This window comes from Leptodactylus fuscus, chromosome 1 (genome assembly GCF_031893055.1).
Source record: "Leptodactylus fuscus isolate aLepFus1 chromosome 1, aLepFus1.hap2, whole genome shotgun sequence".
NCBI classification, from domain to species: Eukaryota; Metazoa; Chordata; class Amphibia; order Anura; family Leptodactylidae; genus Leptodactylus; species Leptodactylus fuscus.
In genome coordinates, this window is record NC_134265.1 from 218428404 (window position 1) to 218443475 (window position 15072).

Genomic DNA, 15072 nt, shown 5'->3' on the forward strand with positions numbered 1-15072 from the left:
ATTAAGTCCCTCTCCTGGTGCCCCAGTATAAACTAGCAGACACTAGAGGGGACATTAATCTGGGGCAGCGGTAGGGGGACATTAAACTGGAGGCAACTAGAGGCAGACGCATACCTCCCAACCGTCCCGATTTCCGCGGGAAAGTCACGATTTGGGTGACATGTCCCGCGGTCCCGGTTGGAGGGAGGTATGTCCTGATTTCAACTCAGATCTGCGTCCAGAGGACGCAGATCTGAGTTGAACACATATGCGGCTGAAGCAAGGAGCTGACACAGGTCAGCTCCTCGCTTCGCCGCTGCGCGTCTCTCTCGCTGACACATGCGGCTGAAGCGAGGAGCTGACCTGCGTCAGCTCCTCGCTTCGCCGCTGCCACCGGTCTCGCTGACACATATGCGGCTGAAACAAGGAGCTGACAGCCTCGCTTCAGCCGCATATGTCAGTGAGACCGGCGGCAGCGGCAAAGCGAGGAGCTGACGCAGGTCAGCTCCTCGCTTCAGCCACATATGTGTCAGCGAGAAAGGTGCGCAGAGAGCGGCGAGGGAGCAGAGGAGAAGGTAAGTTTAATGTGGATGTGGAACTGGGGGCAGATGAAGGAAAGGACGGCATGACACTGGGGGCAGAGATGGAGAGGACGGCATGACACTGGGGGCAGAGATGGAGAGGACGGCATGACACTGGGGGCAGAGATGGAGAGGACGGCATGACACTGGGGGCAGATGAAGGAGAGGACGGCATGACACTGGGGGCAGAGATGGAGAGGACGGCATGACACTGGGGGCAGAGATGGAGAGGACGGCATGACACTGGGGACAGAGATGTGGGGACATGAATCTGGGGGCAGAGATGGAAGGGGGACATGAAACTGGGGGCAGATGAAGGGTGTATATGAAACTGGGGGAGAGATAGAGGGGGGACATATAATTTACGTGTGACTGTAGGAGGATTATACTGTGTGCGGGCACATGAAAAATTAACGAGTGGGCGGAGTCAACACAAAAGTGGGTGGGGCTAAATTTTCCACGGCGCGCGTAGCACATTTTGTCCCTCTTTCGGATCTTCAAAAGTTGGGAGGTATGCAGACGTCCCCCTCCAGCTACCCCCCATGGTTTAAAATCCTCCTCCAGCTGCCCCAGTTTAATGTCACCCTCCATTTGCTTCTAGTTTAATGTCCCCCCTCCATGTATATTCAGTGTAACTGCCCCCCTACATCTGCTCCTAGTTCCCCCCTCTTGCTCACACATGCTGTCTCTTGTCTCTCTATCATCCAGCAGCCCCCAGTGCCGGCAGCAAGCACACAGTCCCGTGTGGCTCCGCCCACTAACGAGTCATAGCCTATCCTGGTGATAGGCTGTGATGACATCATATCAGGTCCTTGAACGAACTTCTACAAGCTATTCGAGTTGGATAAAAGTAGTCAGAGGGCCGGATGTAGCCCGCGGGCCGCACGTTGCCCAGGTCTGGTCAAGAGTATCACCACCAAGCTAGGCAGGCAAAGTAAAGCACTATGCTCACAGCTGGATCCCAGAGGAGAGTGGCAGGATTATCTATTATGCTCGGTTTTTATCTTGATGCCCTGCTCCTCCAGTGTAAGGCAGCAGCAAATGTAGCTCCACTTACGAGAGTCATACTAAAATGGGATGGCAGTATAGAAGTCTGAGTCACACTGACAATACATTGAGCACCACTATATCTGGATGACTGCAAATGTGGTGAACTGAAAGATAAGTATAGGAGCATGGCCCTCTGATTCTCGCACACCCTGGCAATTCTGTCCCTGTGCTCCTGCTTGTTAAAACCATTCCCAAAATATGTTTTGCTGATATAACCACAAAGAAGGTCACTGCATGGGGTAAAGCAGGCAGTTGAAAGCCCAACCCCTTTGTACTTTGTTGCCTCATTTGCACAAGAATTCAGTTGTTTTTCTCACTTTATGTTGAAATATTGTTGAGATTGATTTTTGTTACACTTTAGTGGTAAATGTTGGCTGCATTTATTTATTTAAATTTTTTAAATGCTCTGCTTTTCAGATGTTCATTCATCTAAATTAACCCCTTCCCGCCAAGGGTATTTTTCGATTTTCATTTTTCGTCTTTGACTCCTCCCCCCTCCCACTGCCAAACCCCATAACTGTTTTATTTTTCCACTCCCAGAGCTATAACAAAAATCCAAAACTTCCAAAAAAATTTTTTTTTCCTAAAAGTCGCCATATTCTCACACCCGTAACTTTTTTATATTTCTGTGTACAGGGATGCATAGAGCGTCTCTTTTTGCAGGACCAGATGTTATTTTCAGTTATACCATTTTGGGGTAATGCTTTGATCACTTTTTATTGAAATTTTTATCAGAGGCAAAACCGTGAAATGGCTTTTGAATTTTTTTCCCGCTACAGCGTTTACCGTATAGGAAAAATATTTTTATAGATTTGTAGAGCGTTTTCAGACACAGGGATATCTAATGTGTATGTGTTTCACAGTATTTAACTACTTTTATATGTGTTCCCAGGGGGTCTGATCACTAATGCAATGTATTACAATGCTAATGCATTACAATACATTGCAAAAAATCGTAGAGTAACCTGTTAAAGAAAAGCATTGCAGACAGCCCGAGGATCTCAGCTGTCATGGCAACGTGACGTTGGCCACGGAGCCCTGGGAAAATGGCGCCTCGGTCAGCTTTGACTGAGGCGCCAGAAGGGTTAATGCCCATGATCGGTGCGGTCACGGACCGTGGGCATTAACGCATGGTGTCTGCTGTATGAAACAGCAAACACCAGGCGACTATGGTGGATGCCCTGCTCCCAGGCGGCCCCCTGGCATCCGCCGTACTAGTAGTACTAGTACGGTGGATGTTGGGAAGGGGTTGACAAATTTTAATGAGTATGTTTCTGCTTCATTTTTAAAATGTTCTTTAAATTGTTGAGTTTAAAAGCAATTTTCCAAACGTTGAAGACAATTTCCAAACCTCATTTTTATGGACCTGTTGGTAAGATACTTGTAAATGTCTATATATTAGGTTAAAAGAGAAAAAGCATTCCAAAGTATGTTATTAAATTTCTCTGGGGTATGGTAACGGGTGGATGTACACTAATGTTTGTACATCAGAGCGCAAAAGGAGGACCGATTTTGCTGGAATTGTTTTCAGATGCCATATCTCATTTACAGAGCCCCTAAAGTTCCAGTACACTGGAACCCTCTAAAAAGTGACCTTATTTTGCAAACTAGACCCCTCAAAGAACTTAGAAAGTTGTATAGTTAGTACTAATTACACAGACGTTTCATAGAATATATTAAGATTGGGCAGTGAAAATTAAAAATTACATTTTTGGAAATAAAATGTTGCTTTAGCCCCAATTTCTCATTTCTACAAGGGCTTAAAGGAGAAGATGCACACCACAATTTATTATTCAAACAAAATAAAAACATGTCTGTAAACTGCAGTATGGGCTCAGAAGGGAAATGGAATAGTTTATGGGTGCCATGTCTCATTTGAAAAGCCCTTAAAATATCTAAAATTACCCCATTTTGTAAACTACAAAACTATATGCTTAAAACAAATAGTTCTGCCCTTTACCTTGCCAAACAAGACTATTTCACGGCTCTCATCTCTTCTCTCTCCAGCAACCCTAAAAGGCTTTTTGAAACTTTTCACTCCTTACTCACACCCAAGGTGGAAATGCCATTCACAGACCTTAGTGCTGATGACCTGGCCACTTATTTCCATGATAAAATTGATAAGATCCGTCAGGAAATTACTGCCCAAGCCCCAGGTGGCATTGATCCCATCACCTACCATAGCAATGATCCCCTCACCAACCGCACTTCAGACTGTCCATTCTCATCTTTTGAAACTGTTACAGAAAAGGAAGTCTCTCAGCTACTTTCTTCATCTCGTCCTACAACCTGCAGTAGTGACCCCTTCCCCTCACACCTTCTCCAGTCTCTGTCGCCTGCAGTCACGACTTACCGTACTAAAATATTTAACCTCTGTCTCTCCTCTGGAATCTTCCCATCCTCCTTCAAGCATGCTGTTATAACCCCGCTATTGAAAAACCCTCCCTGGACCCGTCCTGTGCTGCTAACTATAGACCCGTCTCTAACCTCCCCTTCATTTCTAAAATCTTGGAACGCCTGGTCTATTCTCGTTTAATCCGCTATCTCTCTGCTAACTCTCTGCTTGACCCATTACAATCTGGCTTCTGCGCTCTGCACTCTACTGACACGGACCTCAAAAAAGTCTCCAATTATTTCCTAATGGTTAAATCCAACAGTGACTTCTCTCTTCTTATTCTTCTGGACCTCTCTGCAGCTTTTGACACTGTTGATCATCAACTTCTCCTCACTATGCTCTGCTCAGTCGGCCTCAACGACACTGCGCTCTCCTGGTTCTCCTCTTATCTCTCAGAAAGCACTTTCAGTGTATCATTTGCGGGCTCTGTTTCTTCCCCTCTTTCCCTTGCTGTTGGGGTTCCTCAGGGCTCGGTCCTAGGCCCCCTGCTCTTCTCTCTCTACACAGCCCCCATTGGACAAACCATCACCAGATTTGGCTTCCGGTACCATCTTTATGATGATGACACCCAATTATACACATCTTCTCGCGATGACACCCCTGCACTAATACAGAACACCACTGACTGTCTTTCTGCTGTCTCAAATATCATGTCTTCGCTCTATCTGAAACTAAATCTCTCTAAAACTGAACTACTGCTGTTTCCACCATCTAATAGATCTGTCCCTGATATATCCATTGCAGTCTCCGGCCTTACTATAACTCCTAGGCAGCATGCCCGCTGCCTCGGGGTCATGTTTGACGCAGACCTTTCCTTCACTTCCCATATTGAATCACTTGCATGCTTGTGTCACCTCCAGACACTTATTGTCTCTCTGATTCATTCTCGCCTTGACTACTGTAACTCCTTACTAATTGGTCTTCCCCTTACTAAACTCTCCCCTCTTCAATCTATTCTGAATGCAGCGGCCAGGCTCATCTATCAGGCTAGACGCTACAGCGATGCCTCTGGTCTGTGCCAGTCGCTACATTGGCTGCCTATTCATTATAGAATAAAATATAAGTTATCACTCTCATCCACAAGGCTCACCATAATGCTGCACCTCCCTACATTTCCTCCCTCATCTCTGTCTGCCGCCCAACCCGTGTTCTCCGCTCACTCAATGACCTAAAACTTACCTCCTCTATCATCAGAACCTCCCACGCTCGTATACAAGACTTCTCCCGAGCTGCACTACTTCTCTGGAATGCTCTATCCCAGACAATCCGATTAACTCCCAATTTCTACAGCTTCAAGCGCAAATTAAAAACACATCTTTTCAGACAGGCCTATCACAATTCTTAGTGTAAACCCTTCCGTACTGTCATTAGAATCCCCAAAATTTAACCCTCCTCTGTTCCAGCTCCCACATTACCCCACGGTATGATGCCATTTCAGGCTAACTCTATATGTCCAAGCACCATCCACATGTTAAAGGACAAGACTGGTGACGGCTCAAAGTTTTATGTTTGTGTAATGACAGTAACCTCTATTACAAAATTGTCTGACCACTGTATAGGCAATGCCACCCCTGCTACCTCTTGTGTCACCTCCTCTACCTCCTATATTGTAAGCTCTTGCGAGCAGGGCCCTCAGTTCCATTGTATGAAATGACTTTTCTTGTAATGTATTTTTCTGTCTGTATTTGAACCCTACTAATTGTACAGCGCTGCGGAATATGTTTGCGCTATAGAAATAAAATTTATTATTAACTACATCCCTCCAAGGAATTTCTCAAGGGCAACCCAAACCCAAAACTTGGGAAGTTTGTCACTAACAAACCAGTCATATACTCTGTGGTCTCTTCATAATATACCATATATACTCGAGTATAAGCCGACCCGAATATAAACCGAGGCCCCTAATTTTACCACAAAAAACTGGGAAAACTTATTGACTCGAGTATAAGCCTAGGGGGGAAATGCAGCAGCTACTGGAAAATTTCAAAAATTAAAATTGTCTGAGTTTTTGGGTGTAGTAGATGCTGGGAAAGGGGAGGGGGTGTTTTGGTTGTCTGTCTGCCCCTACCCTGAGTTTGAGGACTGGGATTTTTTTCCCCCACTTGGAATTCAGTCTGGCTGAATATAGGGTATCTGCAGTGCTCCTATTAACCTCTTCCCGATGGAAGAGAAGCACTGCAGATACCTTATATTTAGTAGACCGGGCACTCAGACACAGGTATACCTAATGTGTATGTGTTTGACAGTAATTTTCTACTTTTGTATGTATTCTAGGGAAAGGAGTGATTTACAACTTTAATTTTTTTTTTTAAGTTTCTTTTTTTCTCCACTATTTTATGGGAGATTCTATACATTGATATTGCAGCTGGTCATAGACTCCCCCCCCCCCCCCCCTAAAAAAAAATTTTTTTTGTTTTTCTGCTGACGAGTATAAGCCGAGTATAAGCCGAGGGGGGCTTTTTCAGCACAAGAACTGTGCTGAAAAATTTGGCTTATACTCGAGTATATACGGTAGTTAAAACTACTAGGGGAACTGTGGCCGGCCACCGGCAAAAGCACTGAGGGGAATCCCCGGCAGACTCGGCTGCCTGGATTTCCCCTCAGCGCTTCTGCCGACGACAGTTCCCCTTCAGATCCGACAGCCGAGGTCTTCCTCCAGGTACGTGCTCCTGCTGGCAGCCGGGGATCTCCCCTTCAGCTCCAGAGGCCGGGGATCTCCCTCAGCGCTTCAGGGCCGCATTTGAGAGTGCGGTCGCGTTCGATCTCTCCTCTCTCCAGCGGCATGGCGGCGCCTGCTGCTTCCCCGCAGCGGAGGGCATTTCCACTGTAACTCCGCCATTACCACTGTAAGAGTTACAGTGGAGGTGCCAATTCTAAAGGCGACTGCTCTGGAGCAGACTACAGCTACCGTAGTTACAGACCCGGCATACAGACACCGGGGCGGGTGCCGGGCCGCAGCATCGCCATGACGATGCTGTTCATTTCAAACTACAGGTACTTACGGTACTTCTGCTAGAAGGCCCCGATACTTCTGCCAGGAGCATGGCAATGCTGCGGCCCGGCACCAACCCCCATGTCTGTATGCCGGGTCTGTAACTACTGTATTACCGTAATGACCCGAATATATACGGTATTACAAAAAAGTATTACAAAATTTGTTCAAAAGCTTAGTTTTGCTTTAAGCCATACCTGGCACAAACTCAAACATTACATTACACTTTTTCTAATTTATTTATCTTTTTTATAATATACAGTACAAAACCAAAAAGTTTCACACTTACCCCATTAATAACCACCCATGGGACATACTCATGTGGAGGATTTAGCGCATCTGTCTTCATGGCATTCTGGTGCATAAGTTTGTTACCAAGGTCACCGTTCACACAGTCCATTACAGTTTTGACTGCCAGTTCAGGTTCATATGCTGCAAGGCACTGTAACAGAGTATATCATAGATAGAGAATTTACATTTTAACCCCTTAACAAAATTCCAAAATCTAGCAAAAAAAAAAACATTTTTGTAAATGCCACCATATTCTGACACCTGTAACTTTTTATACTTCCGTGTATGGGGATGCATAGGGCGGGGCCAGGGCTACTTCTTAGTTTTTAATATTTTAGAGAATGTCTATTGCTCTGATCACTTTTATTCAAATTTTTATTAGAGGTGAAGCAGTGAAAAAAACATGGTGGTTTGGCACTTTTGATTTTTTTTTTTTATCCCCCCCCCCCCTTCCCCCTCAAAATGCATTCACCATATGGGAAAATATTTTTATAAGTTTGTAGACCAGGCATTTTTGGACACAGGGATACCTAATGTATATAATGTGTTTCACAGTAACATTCTACTTTTATATGTATTCTAGGGAAAGGAGGTGATTTGAACGTTTAAAGGGATTCTATAATTTAAAAAAAAAGCCAAACATTTTTAATAGAAAAATAAAAAATTAAAACATTTCCTTGAGTTGACCTTTTATATTTCCATTTATAGACTGCATAGAGTATCTTTCTTGCAGGGCTAGATGTACTTTTTAGATATTATTTTGTGGAATGTCTCTTGCTTTGATCTCTTTTTTTTATTCAAATTTTGTAATAGAGGCGAACATTTTTGTAGACCGTACATTTGCAAACAGTGGGGTTTTTTTTTACTGGGGATCTGCACACTAATGTAATGTAATGTATTACAATGCTAATGCATTGCAAATTTATGGCATAGCTGACCAAGGTGGTGGGAGCCTTAGTTGCCATAATCAGTAAGGGCACTGATTGAATGAAATAGGGCTTGGTCTCTACTGTATAATACAGCAGATACCTGGTGGCCGCTCAGCTCCTGAGTGGCTGCCATATTTAAATACTCAACATCTGCCAGATGTCAGGAATGGATTACGTGTGGACCAACTGAGGCAAATTTGTACTGTTGTTTATGGTTCTGTCCATGAATACAGCAGTTTTGGAGTAGGGTCGAGAATTTTATGACTACACATCTAGTTGAATAGTCCCCCTCCATCCCTTCTATCTGTTTACTTTTGGAAAAATTGTTCATAATGGAAATTGACTGGGTGCAAGTGGCGCATCAGAAGGAGAAAAAAAGTCTGGCAGGCCTTTTAATGTGCACTGACATTCCAAATACTAAAATTGACCTGATACATATTACACTGAAGACAAAACCATCATGCAGACTTTTTGTTTGTCTTTTTTATTTACCCAATAACGTGTTTTTGCACACTTATTATCAAATGAACAAGGAATGGTTAGAATTTAATTTTTACTTACTGGCTCCAGAGCACTTGTCAAATTAGAGGAAAATTCAATGCAGGAAATAACTAAAAAATAGCTTTCTATGTTCTTCAGATGATGCATAACACAGGCCTAGAAATATAAAGGACAACATTTACAAAGTTAAAAATTGATGTAAACGGTGCGGACTGTTCAAATACATGTTGGTAGATTTTGTGTAATATCACGTGTAAAAAAGTTTTAGTTTACACAACGGAAATTGTGTCCTCCAGGTTTATATTGGAGAAAAATGTTTACTAGGTCAGTGTCTTTTCCGGATTTTCTGGCCTACCAGGAGTGTGACTCCTATCAGTATAGTTATCTATGAGGCTAGGAGTCCCTCCTTCCTAGCAACATACTGTCCCATTCCCATTACAGTAAGGCCAGCATGGTGGCTCAGTGGTTAGCAATGCAGCCTTTCACCACTGGAGTCCTAGGTTTGAATTCGACCAAAGACAACATCTGCAAGGAGTTTGTATGTTCTCCCTGAGTTTCCATGAGTTTTCTCCAAGTACTCTGATTTCCGAAATAGAAGGGATAGGGTGGCTAAATCCTAACCAAAAGGTACGTATAAAATAGAATTCTTTATTGATACAATTAAAAGAATGTAGAAAAAACTAGGGTCACTCGGCCACAAAAAATACAGACACACAAAGGGTCAAAACATGCACCTGTCCTAATCACAAATGGAAAACCATCCTTTCCATTCAGCATAGATCAACCCTACTAAAATAGAACCCACCAACAAGATAAATAGACAAGTGGGTTCTATTCCCCCAAGGGACATCAGCCAACAGAGTCTTGAGATAAATAAATATTCAGGGCAATAGAATGATGACTCCTTGACCTTAAGACGCTACACTGCACCAAAACCTGTGCATAGAATATGTGGTGGTGTCTTAATAGCTGGACAAAAGTCCTATCTAGCAGAGTCTATGAAACTGCTAAATTCTATCATCGAATGCGTTTCTAAAAATGACTGTCAGAAATGTCATCAGAGGTATATAGAATAGGGGAGAATAATCTGGCATTCTACACAAACAGCTGATCCATAAGGCCAGTAAGCATCAGGGCAGGGTAACCACCAAACGTCAAAGCGCAGGCTCTCTGCCTATAGGGAAGTGGGACAGGACAAGCCCCCGCTATAACCAAGCCCACTAACCTGCTGGTGGCATGAAACCATCTACACAGTTATACGCTATAGACCTATACTAAAAAAGCGGAGCCCACACTCATGGGGACTCTACCATCTCGGTACATAGTAAATAGAGATCGCACTAAGTATCACGATCATATTAATGGGAATGCCGTTACAGGTCATAAGATGACAGTGTATATTTTAATACATACATACATACATAATCTTGAACCTAGGATATAGCATCAGCAAAGGAGGGAACCAAAACACATAATCATTAGCGGAAAGGGACACTCTTACCAGAGTAAGGTAGCGCATAAATGACTTGGTTCACTAAACACCTTCCCCAGTAAAAAGCCTATTGTAAACCAGGCAGTATTTTTCTTTTTTTTCACCTTGACATATGAGATACTTATCTTCTGGCCGTGTTATTATCTACACTTTCACCTTATGTAGTGATCCAGTTGATATACTGCCTGATTCACAATAAAGCATCAAATAAAGCGCCATTTTCCTCCATGTGAATGGACCCTGGATTTTGGAAATACTCTTACAAAACAGCGAACAGGTGTTTGAAGCTGCTGGTGCCTATGGAGTCCAATGAACGTAAAGGTGTAGGGTCCTCCAGAGGCTTGCAGATGTGCAAAAACTTACCATTTGGCTAACCCTAAACTGTGCTCACAAGCAGAAATGGTTGCAGTGGGTGCAGACATACATGGAGATTAATTTTGAAACAGTCTTGTTTACTGAGTGCTATGCAACCCTGGATAGTCCAGATAGATGAAATAGTAGATGGTTGGTGAATGGTCACCATGCCCCAAAAAGAAGGTAGTGGTGACATGTTTTGAGATGGTATCACATAGGGGAGAGCTGGTAGGCCCCTTTAATGACCTCTAAAGGTGTGAAAATGGCCTCTGCAAAGTATATAGGGTTTTTGACTACTTTCTTCTTTTTCTGATACTAAAAGAAGAAAGAACTGTGTCTTATGTAGCAAAATCATCTTCATACATGACTATGCACCATCTCATGCAGCAAAGAATACCTCTGAGCCATTGACTGCTATGGGCATAAAAGGAGAGAAACTCGTGGTGTTGCCACCAACCTCTCCTGATCATGAGCCTCATGGGGTTTTTTGCCTTCCCCTGGATCAACACTGTAGGGATTGTAGGGTTATAGGTTGGACTTGATGGACTAATGTCTTTATCCAACCTCATCAACTATATAACTATGTAATCTCAATACAGAAGTTCTGAGAGGCGATTCTGACATCCTGCAAAGAAATTTAAGCAGAAACAATCCAAAAACTCACTACTTTAATGGATGCAAGATTTGCGAAGGTGATATCAAAGAAGGGGCTTATGTTAACATGTAACTTGGCCTGTTAAGTTTTTGATTAAAATCACTCTTTATTTCAGTAAATATGACCACTTAATGCTGCTAATTCAATAAATGATCATGTTCAGTTCCTTACAACCTAAAAAATGTTTAGAAACGCTGTTGTGCATAATAATTTGGAACAGTGGGTATTGATTTTTTTTTTTTTTATTTGATTTATACTCTAACAGTTGAATATTTGAACTTTCCTCTTACTGTCAATTGCCTCAACTTTTTGGCTAAATCAGAGAAAAATATAATTTGCATAATAACTAGAGATGAGCGAACAGTGTTCTATCGAACACATGTTCGATCGGATATCAGGCTGTTCGATGTGTTCGATTCGAATCGAACATCACGTGGCAAACTCCAAAAAAATTTGATTCCCCTCCCACCTTCCCTGGCGCTTTTTTTGCACCAATAACAGCGCAGGGGAGGTGGGACAGGAACTACGACACAGGAGGCATCGAAAAAAATCGGAAAAAGTCATTGGCTGCCGAAATCAGATGACCTCCATTTTAGACGAATAGTGGATTTCAAATCCGGGTCATATGAGAATGTGAACTTTGTGACTAAGAGACAGGGATAGCTGTACAGGCAGGGATAGCTAGGGATAACCTTTATTTAGGTAGGAATGTTATTAAAAATAACTTTTTGGGGCTCTATCGGGTGTGTAATTGTGATTTTTGTGACATAAACTTTTTCCAATAGGAATGCATTGGACAGCGCTGATTGGCCAGAGTACGGAACTCGACCAATCAGCGCTGGCTCTGCTGGAGGAGGCGGAGTCTAAGATCGCTCCACACCAGTCTCCATTCAGGTCCGACCTTAGACTCCGCCTCCTCCGGCAGAGCCAGCGCTGATTGGCCGAAGGCTGGCCAATGCATTCCTATTGATAGCAGTGCTGAGCCAGTTCTGCTCAACTACACCGTGTGCCGGTCAGCCCATCAGATGTAGCAGAGCCGAGTGTGCACACTCGTCTCTGCTACATCAGATATAGCAGAGCCGAGTGTGCACACTCGTCTCTGCTACATCAGATGTAGCAGAGCCGAGTGTGCACACTCGGCTCTGCTATATCAGATGGGCTGACCGGCAGAGCTCTGCTATAGCAGATGGGCTGACCGGCAGAGCCGAGTGTGTGATGTAGCAGAGCCGAGTGTGCACACTCGGCTCTGCTACATCTGATGTGCCGGTCAGCCCATCTGATATAGCAGAGCCGAGTGTGTGATGTAGCAGAGCCGAGTGTGGATATAGGAATCCATAGGAATGCATTGGCCAGCGCTGATTGGTCAGAGTACGGAATTCGACCAATCAGCGCTGGCTCTGCTGGAGGAGGCGGAGTCTAAGATCGCTCCACACCAGTCTCCATTCAGGTCCGACCTTTGACTCTGCCTCTTCCGGCAGAGCCAGCGCTGATTGGCCGAAGGCTGGCCAATGCATTCCTATTGGTAGCAGTGCTGAGCCAGTTCTGCTCAACTACACCGTGTGCCGGTCAGCCCATCTGATATAGCAGAGCCGAGTGTGTGATGTAGCAGAGCCGAGTGTGGATATAGGAATCCACACTCGGCTCTGCTATATCAGATGGGCTGACCGGCACACGGTGTAGTTGAGCAGAACTGGCTCAGCACTGCTATCAATAGGAATGCATTGGCCAGCCTTCGGCCAATCAGCGCTGGCTCTGCCGGAGGAGGCGGAGTCTAAGGTCGGACCTGAATGGAGACTGGTGTGGAGCGATCTTAGACTCCGTCTCCTCCAGCAGAGCCAGCGCTGATTGGTCGAATTCCGTACTCTGGCCAATCAGCGCTGGCCAATGCATTTCTATGGGGAAAAGTTAGCTTGCGAAAATCGCAAGCTGACAAGGATTTCCATTAAATAAAGTGACTTTTATGCCCCCAGACATGCTTCCCCTGCTGGTCCCAGTGTCATTCCAGGGTGTTGTTATCATTTCCTGTGGTGTGATAGTGGACTTGGTGACCCTCCAGACACGGATTTGGGTTTCCCCCTTAACGAGTATATGTTTCCCATAGACTATAATGGGGTTCGAAACCCGTTCGAACACTCGAACAGTGAGCGGCTGTTCGAATCGAATTTCGAACCTCGAACATTTTAGTGTTCGCTCATCTCTAATAATAACATATTTTCACAGCAGAAGCATCACCACAACCAGAAAAGCATATTTAACATTGTGCCAATAATGTTTTAATAGGGTATATAAATCCAATTTATTAGCAATGTAAAGCACTGACACAGGTTTCTTATACTTCTAAATGTCTTTAAGCATTATCTTTGATACTAGTTGTTTAGTAAATGTATGTATTGTACTTGTCGTGTAAAACAGCAACAACTGCTTCTTATAGCATACAGTATGTCACTTTCTTTTCCCTACTTTTCTACACTTCACAAATTCTAATACTTAGTAGAGTTGACGACATGCATGGGTCGGAAGAACCTGCCAAAAACTAAAATGTTAATTAATTGTAACTGCAACTTATGGCTCCCAGTTTTGTACCAATGGGCTGGCATGTTTATACTAATATACATACCTCTACTGTGTTTACATAGCATTCATCTGGTCCATGCTGACATGTAAACTCCCATTTTCCAGAAACGTTTTTCTCCTAAGAAATAGAAACAAATCCAAATCATGTATATAAATCAAGTATACACACACACACACACACACACACACACACACACACACACACACACACACACACACACGTGTTTGTATCCTAGTCCTCCTTAGACTGGGTTCACATCTGTGATAGATTTCCGTTTGGGGTTTCTATCCCTCATTTTACTTGAAAAATGCAGAAAGAAAAGTCCTGCTCCGCATTTTTCGAGCGGAAACCCGGCGGAGACCCTATTATAGTCTATGGGGTCCATGAGTAACCACTTTTTAAGTGGATTGGGTTTCCGTTTTTCAGCTCTCCAAGCGTGCCCGAAGAATGGAAACCCCAACTCAGTTTTTTGCAGGCTGAAAAAATCTGCTTCAGGAATTAGTAAACTTTTTTTTTTTTTTTTTTGTAAGTGATGTGGTTTACAGCCATCTGTCTGGCTATAAAATGAATTAACACAGGGCCATGTACCCATAATAAAATATTACATTTTAACAGTTCACATTATTTAGTTGATTCGTTTGATTTGTGAATTTCACCCATATCTAGACCTGGTATAGGGTATCTGGTTGTCTTTTTTATAAAGTGAATCCCTCAAAAACAACTACCTTTAAACAACTTCCAATGCATAAATGATGTGGGAAATGTACATCAGCTATGAGCTAGCGTACATTTCCCCTCCAGTGCATAGCCCCACATCGGTGCACGCCCTTTATGAAGAGGCGTGCGTCTCATCATATATGTGCTGCAGCCCAGATGGAGGGATCCAGAGGCTGGGTTGTGGAGATAGAGTTGTTGGAGTCAAGTATGGCACTAGTGCCTTATCATAACTGGGTATCCTCTCAAGTCAAACGCTGGGAATTAAAATTGAATCAACAAACTCTAAATTTTGCAGCTTTCGAATGGAGTTAGCAGTCTCCAACTCTGTAGTATTCCCAGCATTTGACTTGAGAGGATACCCAGTTATGATAAGGCTCTAGTGCCATACTTGACTCCAACAACTCTATCTCCACAACCTAGCCACCTCCAAAGTAGTCCTTCCAGGGGTCTGGTTACCTTTAGATAGTGTGGCCCAGCTTTCTCTACCTATACACAAACTAAAGGAGACTGTATACCTTACATAGACCTGGGGTGCAGTGGCGTAACTAGAAATGGCGGGGC

At 43.7% G+C, this 15072-nt stretch overlaps 1 protein-coding gene across 1 annotated transcript in view; it reads right to left on the minus strand.

Annotated features, from left to right (window-relative positions):
- The window catches only part of IFI30 (IFI30 lysosomal thiol reductase), a 38752-nt gene that overhangs the window by 8970 nt on the left and 14710 nt on the right, over positions 1-15072 (minus strand). The window contains exons 3-5 of the mRNA XM_075283667.1: positions 13837-13911; positions 8779-8874; positions 7287-7439 (exon numbers count right to left, since the gene is read on the minus strand). Coding sequence (XP_075139768.1) covers positions 7287-7439; positions 8779-8874; positions 13837-13911 — 324 coding nt within the window. The remainder of the gene's footprint in view (positions 1-7286; positions 7440-8778; positions 8875-13836; positions 13912-15072) is intronic.